Here is a 25137-nt window from a genome sequence, read left to right on the forward strand (position 1 = left end):
CTGCGCAGCTCCCGCCGCCCCCCGCCACACGGCCCAGCACGGCCCGGCCGGGACACCCTGGGCTTCCAGGCGCGACGCCTGGCCTCGCACGCAGGGTTACGCTGCGCAGCATCACGCGCCCGCTGGGCAAGACCTCACGCGCACACCCGCCCGGCGCGGCCGAGAACAGCAGCGGGGCCGGGGGCGGAGGCGGCGGCTCGGGGGCGGGGCGGCGGCTGGACGGGCCGGGCCGAGGGGCGGAGCGAGTGGGTCCCAGCGCCGCCCGCGGCGAGAGGAAAGTTCCCCAAACTTCGTCCCGGCGGGGCGGAGCGGAAAGGGAGCCGGTCGGGGCCGCGCCCCCGCCCCGCTCCCACGCACACGGCGCGGTGGCTCCCGCCCCTTTCCCGGCGGAGCGCAGGCCAGGCTGAGCCCGGCCACCGCTGCCGCCTCCCCCGGCAGGGGCGGGCCGGGGGGAGGAGCGAGTCGGGCCGGGCCGGGCGGCGCCGGCGGGACTAGGGGGAGCTGCTGCACCTGATACACCGGGGCGGGAACGCGGCAAGGGAGGGAGCGCCTTTCCTTGCCGTTAGTCAGCGCTGGTCTCGCTGCTGCTCCCTCCTCCCGCCCCTTCTGCGCGGAGCTGGGCTCTCGCTCCTGTTCCCCTCGGGGCCGGTGGCAGCGCGTCCTCCTCCTTCTCCTCTGCACCCTCGGGCCCCATGGCTTCGTCCGGCAGCGGCATGGAGGAGGTGCGCGTCTCGGTGCTGACCCCGCTGAAGCTGGTGGGGCTGGTGTGCATCTTCCTGGCGCTGTGCCTGGACCTGGGAGCCGTGCTGAGCCCCGCCTGGGTGACGGCGGACCACCAGTACTACCTGTCCCTCTGGGAGTCCTGCCGCAAGCCCGGCAACTTGGACAGCTGGCTCTGCGAGTCGACGCTGCACAGCGGTGAGATACTGCTGCCCCGGGGCTCGCCCCGACATCCCCCCCCCCCCCTCCCCGCCCCTTACCCGGCTCCGCTCCCCACACCCTGCCGACATCCCGACCCGGCAGCCGCTCTCTGCTTGGTCCCTGCTCCAGTCCTTCCTTCGGCCCTTTTTGCGTTCCCCGCCTCCTCGGCCGCCTCCCCCTGTCCCCGGCCGCACCCCGTGCCCTGGCTGCCCTGCCGGCATCCCTCGAGCCACTTCTCCTTCACCCTTATCCCCCCCAGGATCGTGTCCCAGCCACCCCTCCCCCGGACCGGAGCAGTGCCGGGGGCCCTGCCGTGCCATTCCCCACTCTCCCTCCGGACTCACAGCCGCCCCCGCTCCAGCCGCCGCCGGGAAAAGTCCCCGGCACCTTTTGTCCTCCCGCCTTCGGCACCTCTCCCGTTCCTGAGCCGTTTCGTCCATTCTCATCCATCCTCCCTGCCTCCCGGGTCCTGGCGTTTGCCCTTCCCGGGCTCCGCGGCCCCGACCCCGCTTCTCCCTGGCTTGTGGGTCGGGGCGAAGGCGGCGGCGGTCGCAGTAAATAGCGTGCGGTGGCGGGGGCAGCACCGGGGGTCCGCGCTCGGCTCGGTCCTCTGCCTGCGAGATGGTCTGGGGCAAGGGAGAGACGGGAGGTTGGCTGCCGGCAGCGAAACGGGAACTGATGCCGTGTCTGCCTTTGTGTTTTGGCGAAACGTTTCACCAAACATCCCGAGTTTGGATTAGTTTTGATATTTTTTTCCCTCTCTTTTTTTTTTTTTTACATATTATTTTTAATTTTTTTCCGTGCGGCCGTTGCTCTCATGCGGTGAGAAGCCGTTGGGGATCCAGTATCTTATCACTGCTCCCCTCCGCCCCCACCCCCCCGAAGTCACTGATCTTGGGGAGTTGGGGCTTTGTAGCCAAACCCGGCTGTTACTCTGTCCCGAGTGAGGACGCCCGGGCTCTGGCTCTCCCCGGCCCCCTGCGTGCCCCTGTCTGTCTTTCTCTAGCAAGTGCTGATCCGTTCATATTCCTCTGCTTTCTCGCCACCCTCCCTGTTTTGATTTCTTGATGCTTATTCGTTCTTCAGCTTTCTAGGTCTCTGCTCTTTTATTTATTTTTTTAACGTCATTCCACTATTGCTGTCGTGCCATTGTTGCTTGGAGTACTTAAAATGTCTCGTGAGTGATTTAAACAAGCTGCCTGTTGAATATTTTTTAGTAATTTCATTGTTTGGGTTTTCGTGGATTGTTTTATTTACTTTATGCCTGATAGCAACTTCTGTAGTCCCAATAGAAACCCTGACAAATTAAGCCAGCCTCTTCCTCCTCCCTTCTTCCCCCCTCCCCTTTTCATCCCCATCCCTGCCCTCCTTACACACTTGTGTTGTTAAATCATCCATTTGTATCGCTGTTCTCCGCTTGAGTAAGTCATACAGACACGAGATCTTTGTTGTGGGAAAGGCACAAGGAGCTTGCTGTATATTCGAGATGCTTTCCTTATTTCCTTGCTCCTCTGAAATCCTTATTTAGGTCTGGGAAGTAACCGGTCTCTGGTTGAGTAGAAATTGCACGGGTTCCTTTGCTGCTGTGCTTGGTTTTTTCCTGTCATTGTGTGGAGTAACACTTGAGGGTTTAAACGTTGGTCGGGGTTTTGTTTTAAAATCATGTAACACTAGGGGGTTTTGTTTTAAAATCGGGTAACACCAAAATGAATCGTAAAGAAATGTCGGTTTCAATCAGTTACCGGGGTATCTACACAAACTTTGGAGAGCTTTCTTTGCCTTCCCCAGTATAAATGGAAATTTATGTAGGAATGTCAGCTTCTACGTGTCTCCTTAGCAACGTGAATCCTTTGCCCCTTCTCCCTGTCTCCTGAAATAGTATCCCCTTGATTGCAGACTTTTCAGATGACTTGAATGAGAACCTGCCTCAAATTCCACGCAGCCCCCCCCGTCCTAGTCCCGCACACACTTTATTAAGCTCCCCCTTCAATTCATCCCTCTGCCACACATACATGTATGTGGGTATATATGCACACACATACACACAAAATTGGGACATTAAGAAAAACAGGATAGCTTATGGAACAGCATAAAAGGACATTCATCCCTCTTTTCTTTATTAGTCACCTGTCTGTGTATGGGAAGGTGGAAGATGAATGGGTGAGGATGGATAGGAATGAGATGCAGCTTTGTTGGATGTCGTGTGTTGAAAATTTGCGCCTCTCCTGGTGTTTTCTCTTACCCTGCACAACAAAATTCCTGTCTGTCCAGTTCGATTCAAGTTCCCTGAATGAGCTTTACTCATTTTCCTTAGATACTTTCCAGTCTAGCGGAGCCAGGTTTCACAGGCTACTGGGGAAGAAGTGAATGATTGTTTTATTTGAGGTGACTGGAATAAGCCCTTCATTTTCCTCACGTTTGGCACACAGTGCTGCACTCTGAGGAGACCTGAAATAGGAGAAACTGTACTGTTCTCCCTTTGTCGTCTGCCAGTGTGTTACAATTCCCACTCAAGTCAATGGGAAGGCTCCCTGTAAGTTCACCAAGTCGGGTTGGGCTTGTATTTGAGACCATTTTGTGTGCTTACCTTAATATTTTAAGTGCACTTTCCTCCTACATCAAGAATCCAGCAAGCGGTATATGTTGGAGATAGCGGAGAGCTCCCGCAGGGAAAGCTCTTTTAGCCTGATACCGGTGCAAGCAGCTTTGTAGCTGGCTGGCTGTGAAAAGCAGTAGTGCACACAGGAAAAAGGCATCTTCACTCATGGTTTTAAGAGATTTACTTCATCATCCCTTGAAGGAGAGCACCTCAAGTGGTACCATCAAGGGCAAGCTCATGCTAGAAGCTGTTAAAGCATATTTGAGGTTTAATTAAAAACCTTTGTTGTAATTAGATGTAGGACCCCTGACTGCTATCAAAAGGGCAACGTACTAGTGGAGAGCTGAAGAAAATGTACAGAGTGTGATTACATTGGCTGTTATAGCAGGAAATAATCCTTCTCTGCTTCCCTTCAGCCTTGCAAGAGCTGTGACTGAGTGTGTGTTCTTGCATGTGTCTTCCATTCAGTGTTCTGAGGGGCTTTTTTTGTACAGCCTGCGAGCAATCCTTTGCTCTGGTACTGCTTTTAAAGTTGTATATGTACTTCATGATATCGCTAGTTAAAGTATGTAAAAAAGTGAGTCAAATGAGGCTTTGGGTTTTGGGGTTTGTTTTTTTTTTTAGAAATCTGAAGGCTATAAAATATCTCATCTTAATTAGATTTTCTTCTTTCTGAGTCTTTAGGGTCTATGTAAATCACCTGTTCATTTTTTTCCATGTAATTGCAGAAGCTAGAAAAGTGTTCTTGCATATCCCTCATCTCCCTCTTCCCTTGATGAAATTCATAAATTCCCACTAATACCAGCTTCAGGAGCTGAAAAAAAATAACGAAGTTGCCAGTATGGGGAGCTTAGTGATCAAATCTTGAGATCCAGCAATGTTGCTTTATGGTTTCACCAGCTGTCTGGGCATAAAATTATTTTCTATGATCAAAGCTTAACTTGGCTAATGCACAAGTTGTCTTTGTCAGCTGTATTTTAAACTCATGTGCTATGTGCTAAACCAAAAAAAAAACCCAAAAAACCCAAAACCAACCAACAAAACAAACCCAACTAAAACCAAACCACAAGCAAAAAGCAAACCTCAATGAAAAAACCCCCAAGGTTTGGAGTGTTCTTTTGGTGCCTTTGAACAGAATTTTTTTAGACCTCATTTGAAGTGCATTATGTCTAATTTGTGATAGTTCATTTGCAAATTTATTGGGAGTTAAGAGTTATGTATGAATATTTATTTCTATCGCACCATCTGCCTAAAATTAAATGCATCTTATGTACAACTGTTTGGCATGTCTGTACCTGTATGGGTAGTTGTCAACTTCCTGCAGAATTAATAACAGTGAACTAGAATTTATGCAGTAGATGGCAGCCATTATAGTACTTTAAAGAGACACAAATATGATGAAGATGTGATTCAATAGAATCTGATCTATAGGTAACCATTGTGTATTTTGGCTACAATGCACATATATGCTATTCACAGAAAACAATGGCTCCTTCACAGTGTTTCAGTTTATTGTGAAAGCAGTGCATATAAAAATATGGTTGAATTCTTTCACACTGGTTAACTGCATTCATTCTGGTTTATTGGGGGTGGTGGTGTGTGTATATGATTTTGTCACTTCTCAACCTGTGTGTTTATGAAATTTTCGGTTTTCTGTAAGATCATTGCACTCTTAAGAACTGTCCATGAATGTTTGGAAGACAAAAAACAATCTAAAGGAAATAAGTGCAACAGGATCTCTGTACATGTTTAAAATTAGTGCTGATCAAACCATAAAGGTAAGCTCAATGTATAGCTTAATGCCATAAGACAACTTGAGTCTACTTTTGTGCCTACAATCCTGTTCTAATTTGTTCTTAAAATAAAATAAAAAAAGCACCAGAGGCTGCTCATTTGGTACCACTCGAAGGAGTTTAACCTTAATTATACATTAGATGTGGATATCTGAATTAACATGGCTCGATAGTCTTGGATGGTATCTGCTTGTTTTGAATCTAAGGGGTTGTTCCAAGGGGAAATTGCTAGTTCAGAAGCAGCTTCTTCATTAGAAGATCTGGATCATTGCTCGGAGTTGATGTTGACACGTATTTGTAAAAAGCCCGGCAAGGCTGATAGTTTGCTATAAAATAACATAAGAAGAGCAAATGTAATTTTACCAAGTCTGAAGAAAGTCCAGTCATGCAATGTAAGGAGCAATTAATAAAACATCCCTTCTGGTTTTGAAAACTGTAGGTTTCTGTTCTGCTTATTCCTTTCTTTAATAATCATCCCCAATAGTTTATCTGAGGGTGGATGTAAAATCAAAAGTGTGCTACTTCAAGCTCACTAAGATCCTGAGCAAATTGATCTAACTTTGAAGTTGAGTCTGACTTGGAGATGGGCCCTGCCTTCCACAGGGAGCTGGAAGAGATACCCTCCAGAGGTCCTTCCCTGCTTAAATGATTTTGTTACTCTGTGATGACTGATACTCTGCCTGTGCCTGATGTGTACCTGGCACTTTCATTGCCTTGAGTTTGTTTGCTACCCCTCGCAGTAGCCCCAGATAGAATATTCTAAGATATGCTCCCTCTTTTACAAATAGGTGAGGTGTTCTTGCCTCGGATTTCTCGTGGCTGAGCTCTATGGAAGCTGTAGATCTAAGACTCCTGTTCTGCTGTCTGGGCCGCCTTGTATGATGGAGGCTACCACCTCAGCCATCCTTCTCCAGGCAGATAAGAGACGTGGTTGCAGCACATTTGTGTGTAACATGTGAAGTTTGTGTGAGTTTATCAGATCAGAGCAAGAGCACCACACACCTCATCATCAATAACATTCCTTAGAAGTCTTTATATTTTTTTAGCCTTGACATGTTATTGTTACTGCTGTTCATTGCAATCTTAAAATCAGTAATGTACCCCGTTGCTTTAAGTCGTGTTCATTTAATAAAGAAGTCTTGCACCAGTAAGTTAAAAGATGTTCCTTGTGCTAGCGATAATATAAATGGTTTAAATATTTGATGAGATTTTATATATAGAATCATGTAGAGAGTAACCTTGCCTCCATTACTGATTTGTGGCCAAAGACGACCACATAAGATTTGATGTAGGGAGTGGGAAGTGGGATAAAGTCTATGCAATGGCATTGCTTTGTGTGTTTTTACTTGTTCCATTTCTGTAACCCAGAGGCCGTCATTTTGATGGGAAGTACTCCTGGAACTATTTTAAATGCTAATTGTTTTTCTCAAGGAACAATAGAATGAGTTTTGAAAATTGCAAGAGATTGCCAGTTTGCTTCTGGAACATTGGTAACTGTGGGGAATAATTACATTCCTGTTCCGATGTGAAGCATGCTTCTTCCTTCTTTAGATTGCTAAAATGTAGTGGTATATATAGAAGAGGTCGGGAAAGGTGAGCTTTTCTTGAAAAGCTTGTATAACACGTCTCCCACGGTTCTCTCCTAATGACATAGTTCTGAGATTTCCAGGTTTTTGTGAGGTTCTTAGAGTTGTGGGTGTGTGCGTTTGTAGTGTTGTTTTTTTTTTTTCTTGAATGAATGACTATCCAATAATTAACATGGCATAGTAGTGAGCTAATCTCAGAAGAATGCCATGTATCCAATGGAAGAAATGCCTGAGTACATGCTGTACTATTCTGTGACTGAATTATAGATTACATGACTTTCTGTATTGCGGTGCTTGTCTTGAAGTACTCTGTTGGCAAAAGGGATGTGCAATGAGTGTTGCCTTTAAATAATAAAGATCCGTATAATGGCAGCACTTAACTCTTTATTTGAAGATGCGCCTCATTTAAAGGATTCTACTCCATGATTTTAGAAATACGGTTAGGCCGTGGCTCAGAGAGCAGCTGTACAAAAAACCCCAAAGCTGTATATATTTTTGTCTAAATCAGGAATGTAAGCTTTAGACTTCAGGAGAGATGCGTGTCGTGGGCAGATGAGCAAGCACCTGCTATGTTTCAGGTTGCTCATACATCTGTAACCCCCCCAGGCATTAGGCCGTCTTGTTGTCTTGCAAAATCTGTCTCCTTTGCACAGCAGCAGAGCTGCTTACCATATTTTTATTGCTTTTGCTGCTCAGTCTGGTCTCCTGTAGAGCTGGGAGAGAGAACTTGGCGGTGGTGTCGAAACACACAGGAAGTTTGAGTCCGGCAGTCTTGGGGCTGGGCATGGCCAGGGGAAACAGAGGCCTGGGGCAGGTTACTGCACTCTGTGTCTTATGTGAGATTGCCATAGAGATAATCCTGAGAAACTGAGGCTATTTCTTTGTGTGCTACTCGCTTCTCTGGGAACCGATTTGTCCCCCATGTGCTCAGTGTCATGTTTGGGTGGGAGGTGGGGAACTCTGCTTGCCATTGAAAGGGGAGCAGAGTCTGTGCCATGACTGCATGATGAGTCCCCTGACCTAGCCAGCATGTCCCTCCTTCCCAGGCTGAGGAGGGTAGGTGGTAGAGCACCTACTACCTGGAGTGTCCTGCCAGAGATCTGTTTTCTTGCCAGGAATGGATCCAGCCTTACCCCTTCTGATCATGGGTGTCTTGCTGTGGAGAAAAGGAAAGCTGCAGGAGGAGCCTGAGCAAGAGGGATACAACTTTGTGGGTGACTGCTGAGGACTTTTCCTTCAATGCCAAGAGCGCCCTGAGTCTGGGCTGCCTTTCGATAACACTTGGGTATTTTTGTATGTCAGTGGGAAGGTGTGTGAACAGCACCGGAAAGTTGGAGGGGACCAGTTAGGTAAGAGGCGCTTCAAAGCACGACTGGGATTTGGATTCCCTCCTGCCTATTTGTTCCTGGACTCCGTAGATCTCACATTTGTCTTTTTCCAGCTTGGGTCTGGCAGAGGGAAGAAGAGAGTGTTTTCAGCCTACCCTACTGGTTAAGAAATTCTGGAAAGTGGGAGCAGAGGGTCAAGGCTGGAGCCAGAGCTGGGAAGCAAAGAAGTTGCGGTTTCTGAGAAGTCCTCTACCCCCTGGTATGTTGCAGCTAAGGAGGAAGCTGCCTCTGCTCCTTTTGGGTCAGTCAGCTACCATCTCGACAAGGCACAAGCGTACCTGGGTTTGCTCAAGTCAGTTGTTTTTTGGACATGTCTTTGTGCTTGTTATTTTCTTCTTTGGCTGTAAATGACTGTCCAGTCAGCATCAGGAATGCTAAGTCATCCTACAAGCACCTTGTACAGTAAATGGGAAGTGACTGATGCCTTATGTGGAGCCCCTGAATTATGCTGAGGAGGCACTTGCAGATTTTGACACCCAGGACAAAATGCTGAAATTTCTGCTTGGGTGATGACAAAATCCTGGTGAATTTGAGCTGTGAGAGTGCCTTACCGTTAAACTTACCTGTGTTATGCCACACTTGGGTTATTGAAGGCTCTGTCCTACATTCAACTCTGTGTAGATGAAGAGGGATTTCTTAGGGAATAGTTTAGAATATAAATATCTCATTGAAGAAGCAGAAAATAATTTTGTCTCTTCCACAGACAGCTTCCCTTTAACATATCTGTGACCTCACATAGTTATTTCATCTGTTTAAATTCATGGCTTTCAGAAGAAAGACTTGTAGCTGGTTTGCGTTCTGCCTTAAGGACGTTATACAGTCAGTCCCAGCTGGCTGGTTCCCTCAGCTCTGGTAACACTTTTTAAGTGTCTAAGTGACTTGAGGATCCACGTGCACAAGTTGTTTTCATACTTTATGGATTGAGAATAAGATTATTCTAGAATAATAAGGAAATGTAAAAGCCAGAGAGAGTGTGTGCAGCCACTAGCAGTGATAAGCATACTATACAAACTGACAGTGAGCATAAAATCTGATTTTATTGTTATTTTATTTTTATTTTTTTACAAGGCTTTGCTGTGGAAAGTTGTGGCTAGAGAAACTTGATGGGGGTTTGGTATGGATTCTGCCAGAAAGAGCTGCTCCCTGCAGCGTGCACAAGTGTGTGCTGCAGTAGTCGCAAAAGACTATCCTCATGGTGCTGAATGTACAAGAGTGGAGGAGTACGGACCAAGTAATTTACGGATGCTGGGCTTCCCAGCTTTAGTTCCTTTGCCCTTCATCCAGAGCAGAATTAATCTGAGCAGCTCCTTAAAATAACATAATTTTGGCTCAGGTGAGGTTCCAAAGGACTGACTTCTCTGCGGAATAATTTTATCTGAGAACTTAATGGTGACTGAAATACCTCAGTATTTCTGCTGAATTCAATGGAGCTTGGCTTTACACAGAAGTCTGTGCACCTGGTTGTGCTGAAGAAAGAAGAAATCTTAGAGATTGTGCGAGAAATGCCCTTTTAGAAACTGGACTTTGCCATTCTACCTTTGTGTTCTTATATAATCATTTCTACTGGCTATTTGATGGCTAAATTGATGAGTGTTTATACACTTAGAAATAGTTTTGAATATGAAACAATTAGGATTATCTCTAGCTATCTTTATTTACTGTAGCTGATCGTTATGACATCCAGGGGTGTTATTTAATTTTCTGTGCATGGGTGCTTCAACTTTGTGCTTTACTTGACACATTCTTTCAAATTCATTATTCTTGAATTCAAGTGTGTTATTGATATTTCTACAAATATTCATTTGCTAAGGATATGTACGTGATAAGTGGAAGCTCTGCAGGAAATCAGAAAAGCTCATGGAAGAGTGTACTGCTTTGTTTCTTGCCAAGGTTTCCTTGAGTGCTAGAAGGTCAGTCATTGCCTTCATCACATAACAGCTGAGTGTGTTTTCTTACTTCAGCCCCTACAATAAGACTCTGTAGAGAACCGTTGTATGGAAGAAAGGAATACTTGATTGTTTCTGAAGAGATTAATTCCGTTCACTTGCATTATCTCAAAGAGCCACATACACAGATATTTCACATATTCCGCAATATGTTTTTATGTCCCCTACTTCTTTTACTGGAGAATACTGTGTAGGTAAAATACTTAATATTCAGGGAAACTTGCTGAAAACATGAAAAGTACAACAATCATAGAATGGTTACAGCTGAAAGGGACCTTAGAGATTGTCAAGTTCCAACCCCTCTGCCATGAGCAGGGGCACCTCTCACTAGACCAGGGTGCCCAAAACCCCATCCAACCTGGCCTTGAACACCTCCAGGGAGGGGGCAGCCACCACTTCCCTGGGCCACTTGTTCTAGTGAGTCATCACCCTCATACTGAAGAATTTCTTTCCAGTATCCGATACATATCTATCCCCTTCCAATTTAAAACCTTTCCCTCTCATCCTATCACTACACACCCTTCTAAAAAGCCCCTCCCCAGCTTTTCTGTAGGCCCCCTCAGGTACTAGAAGGCTGCTGTTATGTCTCCTTGGCACCTTCTCATCTCCAGGCTGAATAGCCCCGACTCTCTCAGTCTGTTTTTCTAGGAGAGATGCTCCAGCCCTCTAATCATCTTTATGCTCTCCTCCAGTTCCATGTCCTTCTTATGTTGGGGACTCCAGAACTGGACATGGTACTCCAGGTGGGGTCTCATGAGAGCGGAGTAGAGGGGGAAAATCACCTCCCTTGACCTGCTGGTCATGCTAGCCATTTGCATTGCATCCTTGTGTTAACAAATTACCTATTTATTAAAAGAAACATTTCAGAACTTTTAGATGTTTTCTGCTTCTTTTATGGCTTTTCCTGATGTTACCCTAGTACCAAATTACTTTTTTGCCAAAGAATAGAGCAGATAGAGCTGCTCTTAATTAAAAATGCATATACAGCTTAAGGCCTTAGGTCATTTCATTTGGGGGGAAGAAGGGTGAGAGTCACACATTTCAATGTGCAATTAACACTGTGGTTCTGTATCTTTAAGAAACAGGCAGAATTTCCAAAGAGCAATGAAGCTGAGCTACCCTTAAAAAAAGGCACTGATTTATGTATGAGGAATTAACTTGAAAGAAACATTATCATCATAGTCTTGGGGGATCTTTGGGGTTTTTTTTTACAGAAGATGATAATTTTTATAAATTTTATACCATATATATTTTGAAAATGTGTTAAGTGCCTAGGTTTATATTTATTTGTGTTTCCAAATACTGACATCCACATCCCTAAACTAATATGTAGTTTGTTCTAATAAAAATAATGCAAACACTGTCATTGCCATTAGAACTGCAGTGTATCTTTCCGATGTCTGTAGACATTGTGATGTGATCTTTTCCAGTACAGAAACACGTTTGGATTTTCAGACCTAAAATAGTGCACACTAAGTAAGGCTCTTCTTAAGAAGTCTGTCCTGAGTCAAAATGTGTTCATTCTAGTTCAGATGAGAGAGGTGGCATCATCAGTATAGTTCTGAATACTGAAAAAATTTGGAGTTTGGCTTTCTGTTGACTGTAGAGTTATAAACCGACAAAGCAACTTGATGGGGATGTGACTGTGAGATGGTAGGGCTATTCCAAATCTAAAAGTTTAGTAAGATTTGTGACCAGTTCCTAATATTTTTCTTAATGGACGTGTGGCATTAAATAAACTGTAATGATGTACAGTGAAAAATACTGATGTGCATTCTGAAAGTGTAACCAAATTGTGTTTTGAATCCAGGAAGCTAATAACAGTGGACTGGAAGGTCCCGCGTTGCTCATGTCTCTGCGTGTTTCTATCTCTGTGAGATCCAGCAGTCTCACTGAAGTGCTGAGTGTCCTGAACTGAGTATAGTGACTTATTTGTGAGGATAGTGCATACCTAGAAATGGTGCAAGCGTATTTTGGGTACTCTAAAGTAGACTTACGATGTTTATGTTTTGTGTACCAGTAACACTGTGTAACAGAGCAATCTGCTGTTCCCATTTTGATGCTGTGTGTTATAAGTCACTCCTGAGGAGTGCAAGGAAAACTACAGATTTTTATTGTAGAGAACTGTTTTCTGCGTGTGGTTATATTGTCATAGCTATCTTAAGTTAGATAGGGTGTTCTTCTTTGAGAGGTGATGATTCAGTTTTCTTTGGGTGCTTCTTTTCTCTTGTATAAAGTCCAGTGGCATGGTTTTTTTTTCTTTAAAAGTAATCACCGTTAAGTAGAAGGCTCATGCAGAAGGCATCAATTTTAATCCTATGTAAGTTTTATCACCAGATCAAATGGCTTTCAAAATTGAAAGTTAAAGTTTTTCTAAGATTGCAAGGAGATTTCTACGTGTAGTTTCCATGATAGGCAGTACAGGAAGATTCAGTACAGTATTCTTAGTCTACTAATGTCTGACCTTCATGATGTTCTTTTAACCAGAATCACTTTCAGCTGCAGCTCAAGGTGCAGGCTGGTGGCATTGTATGCTCCTGTAAATGGAGGCTGGAGGTAAAATAAAGAAGCAGTTCCAGACATTGTGACCTGGAGCATAATGTTCAATACCGAATCCTCGGCTAGTAGTGTGGAACGTTAAGATTTTTGTCTCCCTGTCAACATCACTGAGTAGGTTCTGTTACTCGAGAAATTAATTCTGATTAACTAAGTCAGTTCTTTCTTAGTTCTGAGTGTAGGTGTCTTCCAATACTGATTTGTCCTTTTACCTCCCACGTCGGTACTATAGTAAGGTAGTTTGTTTATTTTTTAACCTTTCCAAAATTCAGATACATCTATCCTAGAAGCTAAACTATATTCTAACTCCATGCTTATATCCTCTCTGCCTTATTTTCACTTGTTTGGTGGTGGTGCCAGTGTAGTTTTGGAAAGCAACAGGATACCCAACTTTTTTCCCCTCTTAGTTGCTACTCCAATGTTGCACACCTTTTGTTTGCATTAGACTTTGGCATCTGATCAATGCGAAGATAAAATTTAATATTTCATTATTTGTAGCGGCTTTCAAAAATCTTAGTTTCTGAGTTTTCCCATCTGGCACTTTGATTTATTTCATCAATTTTGTATGGCTTTTAACTTTGGGGCGATATGGATTTATGTGTCTAGTCTTTCTATCTGTGTAATTTTGAAGTGCAAGGATTCCTTTCATGTTGTTCCAAAGTGGTTCGTTCTGTTTATTTATTTCTGTATTTTATAACTGTAATGCACTCTGATATTGGAAGAATACTCTCTAAATCATTGGTACACTAACCACTTCGTGTTTCTGAAGGATCATGTCGACATTAAAAACCACTCTTGGTAACATTCCCATCCATAACTAAAATCGTATTTCCATCTCCATTGTAGTAAAGCAGTGGGACACGCGACAAACTGACATTAGCAATTGCATGCTGAAGGTAGGAGAATGAGAGATTGTTCCCAGCCTTGGGTTTTGGTCCAGTGAGAAAACAAGGAGTGAAAGAGCTTGGAAGGCTGAGTACTTAGTAATTAAAGTATTGGTAAACAGTGTGCCTGTATTTCAAGAAAGAATGAAAATAAATGTGTGTACTTACACAAACATGCTTTTAAAATAACTTCTTTTTTTAGCAATGCTTTTACAGCTCTTCTAGTCAGTTTGTTCTTTTAATCTCTTTTCAACCTTTTTCATATAAAATATGAAAGCTTTTTGGTGATAATGGCTGGCAGCCTTCCGTTCCCAAACCCCACAGCTGCACTGTCGGCATCTTCAGCAGATTAGATCCTTTTTCAAATTGGATGTACTTTTTTTTAATTATTATTTAAAACCACTGAATTTTCCTCTTTTCAAAAACAGTATGTGGAGTTTGGTGGGTCTTATTTTAGTGGCTTTAAGATCTCTGCATTTATTTTGGAAATCATCTTATTTTCTCTGAACTATGTAATGCATTTGTATATTCTGAACATCGTGCAGTTAGACTCAATGATCTCAGAGGTCTTTTTCAACCTAGTGATTCTGTGATATGAGTCCTAGTATTTTCAAAGTAATGAGATATGCATTGTATCAAACAGTCCTTTTCCCACAAGCTGAATTTAGGTCATCTTCCTAGAACTACTAAATAGTAGTGATAAACAGTAAATAGTGATCCAGTTCTTTGTCTTGAAGCCTGTTATTGGAGAGAGACAAGGTCTTATATACTGTTTTGCAGAGAGAGACAGAACACAGCCCGTGCCTTCTAAAATCCAACAAGAGCTCTTAATTTAGATCTTTGATGTTGCATAGATCCATGATGGCCATCGTTTTATGTGATTAAAGACTGTAAGGATATTGTTTGTAGCTGCATCCATTATGTATGAAAACAGCTAGCTGATACACTGGGTCAAACCCAGAACTTGGTTTTGGGGGAAGGAAAGAAAAAATGATGCTTTAGGATAACTGACATTTAAAACGGACTTCAGATTTGGGTTAGTCTGCATCTAATGTCTGTTACTGTCTTTATAAAGGCTTCATTTTCACTTTTTTCCCTTTTTCCTGCCTTTGAGCATCTTCTTCCTTAATTTTTGTTTCCATGTTAATATGGTCTTGGTTTGTCCCATGTGGCAGGTGTATATGATGAGCCTCCATGCATTTACCTTCCCATGTCACCCTAATCAGCTCAAACAGAGGTTTGACTTTCACTCTGTTCTGGGAGAAAGTTGGGGTCAGCTAACACGTGCTAGCTAATCCTGATCCAGCCTCACTTTTTCAATCTGAATTGGACAAAACCAGGGAATCGAATTATATGCCCTTACTGGAGCCCAAGTCCCAACGAGGCCAACTAAGCCTTGAAAAAGAGTGGGAGGTTGGCAGACTTCGCTCCAGAGTTGCATCTGTTGTATAAAGGTGCTTCGCTAATGAGGAGAAAAGGAATCCAAAGCACAGTTGTTTGTTTACCAGGGCCTTGAGGCGGCCTCTGCCCTCCTCATCGTCTGCTGTTTCTGTGAGGCCTGTGGGCTTGTTTTACTGACACTGAATCTTTATTTTTGTGTTTTCCCTCTTCTCCTCCCTCCCAGACTGGCAGATAGCTACTCTTGCCTTGCTGTTGGGTGGTGCTGCCATCATTCTCATAGCTTTCCTGGTTGGGTTGATCTCCATCTGCGTGGGATCTCGGAGGCGGTTCTACAGACCAGTCGCAGTCATGCTCTTTGCTGCAGGTAAGCAGATCACTGGCACCATTATGAAAATTTCATGAGAACAGCTTCACGTTTGTGAAGGAAGACGTGCCTTGTTCTGCATACTAATTCGGAGGCGTTTGGCTTACTTCTGCTTTAACTCCTCTGAGGCTTTTCAAGATAACCGGTTCTGTGTGGCATTAGTAACTTGTGGCGATAGCGCTGTTATTGGTTCATAAGCAGTTATTTATTTGCATTATATGCGTTGTTTTGTGAAGCACATGCAGCAGGGGAAACTACAGAGGGTAAATCTCAAATTAACATTTTTAGTCTGTGAATTTGTGCAGCTTGGTGTCCCCATTTTTATTCTTCGTGCAAAGCCATTTTGGTTATTTTAATGTTCTTCCTTTTAGTTTTAAAACAGGAGAAAATTAATGCTCAAATGTGAACCCTTGAAGCCCTACGTGTGAAAATAAATAGGATTATATTGCAAGGTGTTTATATATACCCTCGTGCTGTGGGGAATTAATTTCATTGTGTTGGCTTGCTCACTTAGTTATTAATTTAACAAGCTGTCACAGTGTAGTCCCTGTTTACCTTTAAAAACATGAAAATGGAAAAGTTTATATAGACTGTCACAAAACCTTAAGGGAGACCTGTGAATCTGAATTGTCCATAAAAGTGGTCCAGTGAGGTATGATCACAATATCGGATCATCTCCTGTTGTACGTTCTGGTGTTTCGGGGCTTAGTCAGCGTGGATGTTTCTGTTTCTTGTGAGATTTGCCAACCATTGTTTGCCTTCATCCTGTCACTCATAAGCTGCATTGGAGCCAGCAGCTTAAGCCCTTTCTGATAGCCCGTAATTAAGAGGATGACAGAGCCCAGTCTTTGGGATGTATTTAAAAAAAAAAAAAGTAAAAAAAGAAAAACCACGTACAAGGAGGATATGAAAAGATAAGAATACAGAATTTGCAGGGTGTTCGGGACAGCAGCAAAGCTCCCAGTAAGGATCCTGCTGCCCCCTGCTGCTAAGGATACCTTGACCGAACTGCACTACTTTGAGGTGCAGTTTTATTTGCTCAAGAGAGATTGGAAGGTTATATTTCATTTGATTTTAGGAGAAATTAATACCATTTAGGATCGGATTTCTTAAGCAGAAATGACCTATTTTTACTCTGTGTGTTGCATTGCTTGCTTGGTTGAATGAAGAAAGGCACTGGTGCCATTATTTTAAAATATAATGTTAATTCTGATACTATAAAGCATTCTGGGCAGTTAACTTTGAAGGAAATGGGGTTATTGAATTTTCTTATTTGTTTCTTGAATTGCTACACAATGTTAAGAAAAATTAACTTAGTAGTAGTTCAGCTGTGTACTGTCTATCTTGGCGTGTTCATCATTTACTACATAGTTAAGTTTGCACTAAAAAAAAAAACATTTTCCTGATAAAAAAAAATCCCCAAATCCTACTGTTTGGCTTAAAGTTGAATCTGTTCTCCTCTGCATGAAAGTAGTTCTAGTGTTTACTACAAAAGTTGGGAGGGAAGGAGGGTTCAATGCTTACTTGCATGAAAAAGGAAAATGTATTTATCCTTTCGCTCCTGAGCCTCTGGGTGCGTGTATGTGCAGCTGTTTTAAATAGCTGTGACCTGAAGCATATAAGAAGAGGAGAGATGGTGTGGTGGAGACAGCCTACCCCATTCTCCTTTGCTACCTGGCAAATCTGAGGAGAATTCTTTTGGGATTTGATGCTGTGACATCATTAGTGTCTTCTCCTACAGATATCTTTGATGTTAGCTGTTTGTAGAGTTGAATGTGGATATGGCATATCTTCAAAGAATTACAGAAAGAGTTGCCTACTGGAGAGGGGGGAGTTAAGATTGCAGCGCAGTGGAGTTCGTGCCTTATGCGACTGTCCATGGATTCAAACCTTCACCTGTGGATTTCACAGAAAATCTTTGAGGATAAATCCCACCCCAACCTGTGAATCTGCTGACAAGATCAAGTATTCTGTATGACTTTTGTTAGGAATCAGCCAGCTGCCTCTGGAAGAAGGACACAGGATGAATTGCCCAGAGGCATTTCATGGTCGGTGTGTCAGGTAGAAAACGTCACCGTGTAGGAGAAAGGACCAACTAGAACAGTGGTTTACGGGCACTTTTAGAGTCCAAACAGATGGTTTCAGGAGGTTTTTTTCTTAAAGTTTTGATTTTTTTTTTTTAAAATTTTTTTTCCATCCCCTCAGTTTCAGTTGGTGACTCTGTAGGTGATGAAGACTGACTGACTAGGACAGGAAGAGATGAGAAAACAAGGAGACAAACCCCTGGCCCCCTCAACCTAGATACTAAGACTAAGCCAGCAAGTGATCAACAATGTGAATGTGCTTAAAATACATACTGTCGGCTCTGTGTAATGGGGGGAGGAACAGAAATACCTCAGGTAGTGGAAGAATGAAGAGCATACAGAGAAGCAGTTGCAGGATGCCGTTGTGTGGAGCCATCTTGGCTCATATAACTCTTCCCAGCACTTTTGGTTGGGGGGTGGGGGAGGTGTCACTAGCTTGCGTAATCGTTGCAGTGTCTTAGTGATTGTGAACCAAACTGGCTCTGAAAGCTCCATCCTCAAAGCACAAGCTCACAAACTTTCTGTAGGAATCTCATGATACAGTTACCAGATAAATGAGTGCTATCTGAGTTCTAATTTAGGGATAGGAAGAGAAAATATAACTGTTGGAAGTCCATAAAAGCAAACAAAAAAAGCAACTGAAAAGATGCTTGCTTTTTAGGGTTATGTTTTAACAGTGTTTAGAAAAATAACCTGTTGAGGTTAGTAAGCTATTAATGTATTTCAAAGGCTGTAAGCTGGGGAAACAGTGGCTTAGCCATAGGTGAGAGGGTAAAAGTAATGATGGTAGATATTATTTGGGATGTATCTTTCTGTTCTGACAGTCAAACCATAGTCTGGCTGGATCGTGTCCTGCATTCTGTGCTATTACCTATTTTCATAATGATGTGGAAGATAAAATAGAAGCGTGCTTGCCAAATTTTACAGTGAAATTAGAAAAAAAAGTGCAGGTACGTGGAAGCTCAGAATTTGTTTTGAGAAATTGACGGAATGGTCTGAAAAAGTACAAATTACTTCAGTAGGATTTAGTGCAAGTTGCTGCAGGGCAGCAAAGAGAGTCACAGCATCACAGAACTACTGACATGGAAGATACTCCATACGTCCTGTAGTCCAACCTTCTTGTTGAAGCAGGACAGTCGCTAACACTAGGTCAATCTGCTGTATTTTTGTTTGGACTGGTCTGGAAGAACTCCGAGGATGAAGATTCCACAGCTTCTCCAAACATGTTGCCCTGGTGCCATATTACCTCCCTTATGATATCTTCTGAGTTTGGGTTTGTTTTTTTTTTTCTATCATTGTCGCAGCTACGTTTTCATGTAACTGTAGGCTAGTTTGAAATTGCTCCTTAGCCTTCTCTTCACAAGTCTAAGTAAACCTACCCCCCTCATCTTCCTCTCAAGAATAATTTGCTCCAACATTATGATTATTTTGGCAGCTCTCTGGACCCTTGTCCTTCATTGATGAATCCATGTTCATTACTGATTGTCACTTTATTCTGCATGTGCTTGGAAGTGGACTCCAAGAGGGATACACTCCACAGTGCTTCCAGGGATTGAATTGAGACTGACCAGTCTATAATTCTGTGCATTTTTAAAAAGACAAAATATTAGCCTTTTTCCAGTCATCTGAATATCTTCTGGTCACTGTGATTTTTATCAATTATTATTTTTAATTTTTTTTTCATAGATGATAAAGAGGGGTCACAATCACATTGGCCAACTCTTTCATCACCCTTGGGTCAATCTCATCTGTCCCCATAGATTCAGATGCAACTCTTAAGTCATCCCTAACTTGTTCCTGTAGTGCCAGTACCCTCCCAAACCATGTCACCAAAGTTTTAGAGAAACTGCCATGGTGCATCGTCTGTCTGGACTGGCTTTCCTGTCTATCATTGTATAAATATGTCTTCTAAATGTGATTTTGTAACCGATGCACCTGTGGAAATCATTTATTACAGCTTTTATCATTTTCTACCTTAATGTTGGATCCCAGCTGGGCTTCAAACATCCTGATTTTGTATCCAAGTATAAAAGCAATGCTATTATACTCCTCTCTCATTGTCTGTCCTTGTTTCCTGCTCTTGTGTGCCCCTTTCTTGCACATTCATTGAGAATGTTTGGCCAGCTGGGCCTCCTGCTGAAATTCTTGGTCTGCCTGTGTAGCAGGGTGGCCTGTTCTTGAGATAGCAATATTTTAAAAATCAGCATGTACCCCCTTTCTCCTCGTGCTGCTTCCCAGTTAATTGCATGGGTTGTATTAAATGCAAAGAAGTTCCTGGATAGCAGTTTCATGTGTGTTAACATTTGAGACTGCAGCACCTGTTGGTTATTAATGAAGTGCTCCACTCTGTGTGAATGAGCAAGAGGAATGGTGTAGAGAGCACAAATACTGACCTTACTAGCCAGCATCACCCTTTTCATAAAGATAGAGCAATTAGAAAGCCCCACAATAAGGTTTTTTGGACAGCTGTTATAGTCAGGCATTTGAACATGGAAAAAAAGAGTGTTCTCTTTCTAGCTTTAAAACACCTGTTGGGATTTTTGCATGTTTAATATAGTGAATATGTATAATTGCAAGTATTTCACGTAAACAGAATAAAATTAGTATTCCCATTCCTGTGTAGTTGTCTTGCCACCGTCATGATGGCATTTTAGTCATAAAGATGGGTCTAAACTTGAAGCTGCTATTGTAGTTTCAGATGAGTAGTCTTTTTTTTTGAGTAGCATTTTGGAAAAGATTTTATATATATATATATATTTCATTTACAGCCTCTTTTTTCCTACAGGAGAAGAGTAGGCCTTCTGGAAAAAAGGTAGTACATACACACACTTACCAAAAAGCAGGTCAGAATATTATGGAGTTCCTTTAAGTTCATTAGAAGCAGATCAGTAGTTGCAAGCATTGGTTTTAACATCTTTTTGGGTCATACTGGTCATTTGTCATAACTTCACTGGCATGCTTCTATCCCTTCCCACTTTACAGGGAGCAACGATGACAGAAGGCAGGGAGAAGTGCGAATCAGTGGCCATATTGTGGAGCATGGGTCTTTCCACTGGCCAGTTGCTGCCCGCACTTCCTTTCAATTTTTTTCTGATAGCATAGCTGAACTAATAGTAGCAAAAGCAGTTTCTTACTATAAAAGTATCTTAAGATACCTGTTATGGATGTTGCTCCTTTCACTCCTTCCACCATGTGTTCATCTTCCAACAGAATCACTTTTTTGTTTTGACAAGTCCAATCTGTAGGTTAAAATTCAGCATACTTCATATGTTACATTGAGGGGAAGTGGAAAGCTTCCTTGGCTGAGACTTCACATACACACACACACCAGAGCAGTTTCCTGTGTTGATTCAGCAGAGATGCTGCAGCCCCAGTTCAGGATGCCACTGAAGAACTTGCTTATATCTATTCATCTCAGAAAATCCTTTTTGACTTTGAATGGCCTTAAAGATGTGTCTGGAAGCAGAGCATATATTCAGGTATTTTTTGGTATAATGATGCTCTCATTACGCAGAATTGGAGTGCATAATCTTTTCATAAGTGTAGGCACTTCCCCTAGTGTACCCTGTTGAAGCTTCTCCAGTGTTGCGTAGTATTGTGTGAGCTGGTAGGCAAAAATTATATTAAAGTGGAATAACACAAGGTAACACTTCAATAACTTTAGGATTAAAAAAATCCTGTGGATTTTGGTATCCACATCAGAAAATCCACTATCCAAACACTGTTCAGATTGTCAGCCTCAAGTCAGAGTACAAAGGCTAGTCTTTAGGCTAAGTGGACAAGGCGGGGGGGGGAGAAGTTTCTGATGGGTGTTTTGCAAAGTGTTATCACCAAGGATGTGTAATGAACATTGGAAATCATCTCCCCATACTGGTCCCCATCCAGAGGACAGGAGAACAGCATTGGTCTCCAGGAGAGGTGCCAGCCTGACACTCTAAGGGCATGTGGGACTGAAAGGGCAAATGACAGATTTTGAGTGTGCCAAGTGCTCAAGCAGTATAATTAATGTTGCTTTATTTTCCTGTAATTTCAGAAGGGCTCCTGTAGTCCAAAGTAGTCTTCCTTTCTGTTACCCACTGGCAGTTTAGAATCATAGAATGGTCTGGGTTGGAAGGGACCCCAAGGATCATAGAGCTCCAACGTCCCTGCCACAGGCAGGGACACCAACTGCCAGGCCTGGATCTACACAAGGCTGCCCAGGGCCCCATCCAACCTGGCCTTGAACACCTCCAGGGACGGGGCATCCACTACTTCTCTGGGCAGCCTGTTCCAGCACCTCACCACTCTTTCTGTAAAAAAACTTCCCCCTAATATCTAATCTAAACCTTCCTTCCTTTAGCTTTAGTCCATTCCCTCTTGTCCTGCCATTATCTGCTCTTTTAAAAAGTTGAATCCCCTCCTGTTTCTATGCTCCCTTCAGGTACTGGAAGGCTGCAATGAGGTCCCCCCGCAGCCTTCTCTTCTCCAGGCTGAACAAGCCCAGCTCCCTCAGCCTCTCTTGGTAGGGGAGGTGCTCCAGCCCTCTAATCATCCTTGTGGCCCTTCTCTGAACCCTCTCCAACAGTTCCACATCCTTCTTGTATTGGGAGCCCCAGATCTGACACAGTACTCCAGATGGGGCCTCACGAGGGCAGAGTAGAGAGGGACAATCACCTCCCTGTCCCTGCTGCCACCCCTCTTCTGATGGAGCCCAGAATACCATTGGCCTTGCGAGCTGCAAGAGCACACTGCTGGCTCATGTCAAGCTTCTCATCCACCACAATCCCCAAGTCCTTCTCAGCAGGGCTATATTGGTTTATATTGGTGCTAGCTTTATAACAATCCTCTGAGTAGTGTTCGCTCTTCTTACACTACCTAATAAACTGTAAAGAACCGGCCCAGCCAATGTTAAAGAAAGTAGCTAATATGGCATTACGTTTCGTACCACTGAACTGTCATCAGAGCGTGTCTCAGGCCTGCAGGTACTCAAGCATGTTCTTAATGGTGTGGACGTGCCCACCACATCAGGGGGCTGGGGCAGCTTGCAGGGGAGGTCACCTTTAAAAATTGGTAGCGTTCAGTGCTGGAAGTGAGCGTTGCGATAAGGTCCTATCAGGTATTTGAAGGGCAAAAAGGATGTTTTTGTACATCCCGGTGATGTCTATGGTCTTTTTGTCAGTGGCAGAGCTAGGGGCCTGGAGAATCACTGCTTCATACAACTTGTTCTTGTCTTCACACCAAGTATAATTTTCACCTACTTCCCCTGGAAACGGTTATCCCAATTATACTATTAAGAGTATGCCTGAATTTAAAGGAAAATGGACACCAAATTCTTGTGAAAATTGAGGTTCTTCAACTGCGCATTTTCATTTAGAGGTTACTGTATGTGTTTGTTGTTTGGGTTTTTTTCTTTAACCTAACACAATAATTAACACATTTGCTGAATTCCACTGCAGATGTGAGGATCAGGCTGCAGGAGACCTTGCTCTCAGGCCATCTTGGAGAAAGTAATGGTTTTAAAGTTGTGGATTTTTCCTGCCTTGGATTCGATCAGTTTTATAAGCCTTTTTTCACCATGATGCATTTCTGACCCTCCCCTTAAATTCTTAACACAAGGCAATGTTTTGCCAGTTGGAAGTTTAATGACTGATCAGACTTTATATAGATTCTTTGGTATTCTGTCTAACAGTATCATTAATTCTGATTACAGTACATAGTAATACATATGAAATATGTAATTCAGAGAGTCTCTACTGAACATAAATATGTATCACCTACTACAAGTTATTTCTAGGCTAAGTAAATGATTTGATTCTGAGCTATATTTCTTAATATCATTTATTCTCCTGTCCTGCTTTGACTTATTTATAATAGCTATAGAACAAGTGATCTTAGTTTTGTTATTATGGAAGGAATAACAACTGCAAACTAAAATACAAAGAGAGGACAGAAAAGAGTTGGGGAAAGATTGCTTTCACTGTTTATTTCATGGACATATGAAGGATCATTGTTAGTACTGTGGCAATAACATTTGTTCATCAATAAGGGCGTGGGGAAGAACTGCTCTGTTCTCTGAGGATGAAATGAGTGTGACAGTTCTGCGGTGCTTTTCCTTTGCAAGATAAAAATGCATCAAGAGGATTTTAAATGTTGAAATTCAGCTATGTGATGTTTTCCTGGGTTTGTAGAAATTAATTAAGGCCTCTTCTGACATTCGTGTCTCCTTTTTTTTTTTTTCTTTTCTCTTTCAGTTGTTCTTCAGGTGTGCAGCTTAGTCCTTTACCCAATCAAGTTCATCGAAACGGTCAGCTTGAAAATATACCATGAGTTCAACTGGGGCTATGGCCTGGCTTGGGGTGCGACTATATTTTCATTTGGGGGTGCCATTCTTTATTGCCTGAACCCTAAGAACTATGAAGACTATTATTAGAATCATTTAATGGAAAGGAAAATAACAAAAGGATTACCCCATCTTTTCTAACTCACAGTTTTTTTAGAACACTTGTGGAGCACCAAACAGTCTGCTCTGTTGATAAAATAGCCTTTGCCTTTTGGGTGTGAACACTATAACCAGCTTTTACAACCATTTAAAAGAACTGCAAACACTAGGATTGCTGATCTTACATAGGCAGATGCTGCAAGCTGCTGATACATAAGCTTAATTTTTTCCTGACAACAAGCAAAAGGATCTACATGACAGCGATCATTGTGAGAAAACGAGTTGGAATGAGAATGCAACGCCAGCATCTGCTATTGCCTTCAGGGGAGCAGCTGGTAGAGGCTCCATTTAGAACTTTCCCTGTATCATAGAGGATTCAGATGTCTGATAAGCGGGCAGTGGCATCTTGTACAATAGGCTGTGTTGGCCCCTTGTTACTTGCTCAAAAAAGCTCTTAAGGAATTAGTTTCAAGCGACTGTGTTGAGGGCAGTGAATGTAACTGGTTAATGACTTGTCTAATATCTGCATTCAACAGTCTTCTGGGAGAATAATTAAAAAAAAAAAAACAACCCAAAACCCAGGCCGCCAACCACACAGGATTTCATGAATTGGTAATCGACATCACTGCGCCAGCTGTAGCAGATTGTTGAAGGAGGTCCAAGCCCAGAGACATGTGCTTCTGACTCTGGCGTTGGAAGTTGTCTCAGCTCTGAGTGTTTTGCTGGGAGGGTGGAGATAAGGGGGAGTAGAAAAAGACCTCGTCTGTCCCTGAGGCATCCAAAGTGCATGAATGAATTGCAGTTGTGCTAAGTACCCATTTAACGCCGGTCATGGTTGTGAAAAGAATGCTTATGGAACAAGTTCAGTTATATTTTTGAAAGGTATTTGTTAGAATAAATGAATTTATATAGTGCAACTGTAAATGCAGAGGGAGAGAGAGATTTGTCTTTAAACTGTAATATGAGCTGTGTGATGCAGTGGTTAAAATACTAACTTTATGCACATTCTTGAGAGATTGGTACCCCCAATTTTGGTTGGTGTTACAAAATAAGCATAAAATGGTTTGTCTTCTGTATATGCCCTTGTACAGACTCTGTGTTATGGGAAATGCTTAAAAGTTCAAATCAAGTTAAGGTAGAACTGGGCAAAATAACTACTTCCTATTCCACATGTAATGTACTTAAAAATGTTTTCTA

The 25137-nt window shown here is 42.9% G+C and overlaps 1 protein-coding gene across 1 annotated transcript; it reads left to right on the plus strand.

Annotated features, from left to right (window-relative positions):
• Positions 1–692: 692 nt before the first annotated feature.
• TMEM47 (transmembrane protein 47) lies at positions 693–23931 on the plus strand (the record flags this gene model as incomplete). The annotated part of the gene is made up of 3 exons (XM_084279185.1): positions 693–918; positions 15298–15438; positions 23753–23931. The coding sequence occupies 3 exons, from the start codon at positions 693–695 to the stop codon at positions 23929–23931; spliced, it is 546 nt and encodes a 181-aa protein (XP_084135311.1).
• Between the last annotated feature and the right edge of the window lie 1206 nt (positions 23932–25137).

This window comes from Gallinula chloropus (genome assembly GCF_964237585.1).
Source record: "Gallinula chloropus genome assembly, chromosome: 1".
Taxonomy (NCBI): Eukaryota; Metazoa; Chordata; class Aves; order Gruiformes; family Rallidae; genus Gallinula; species Gallinula chloropus.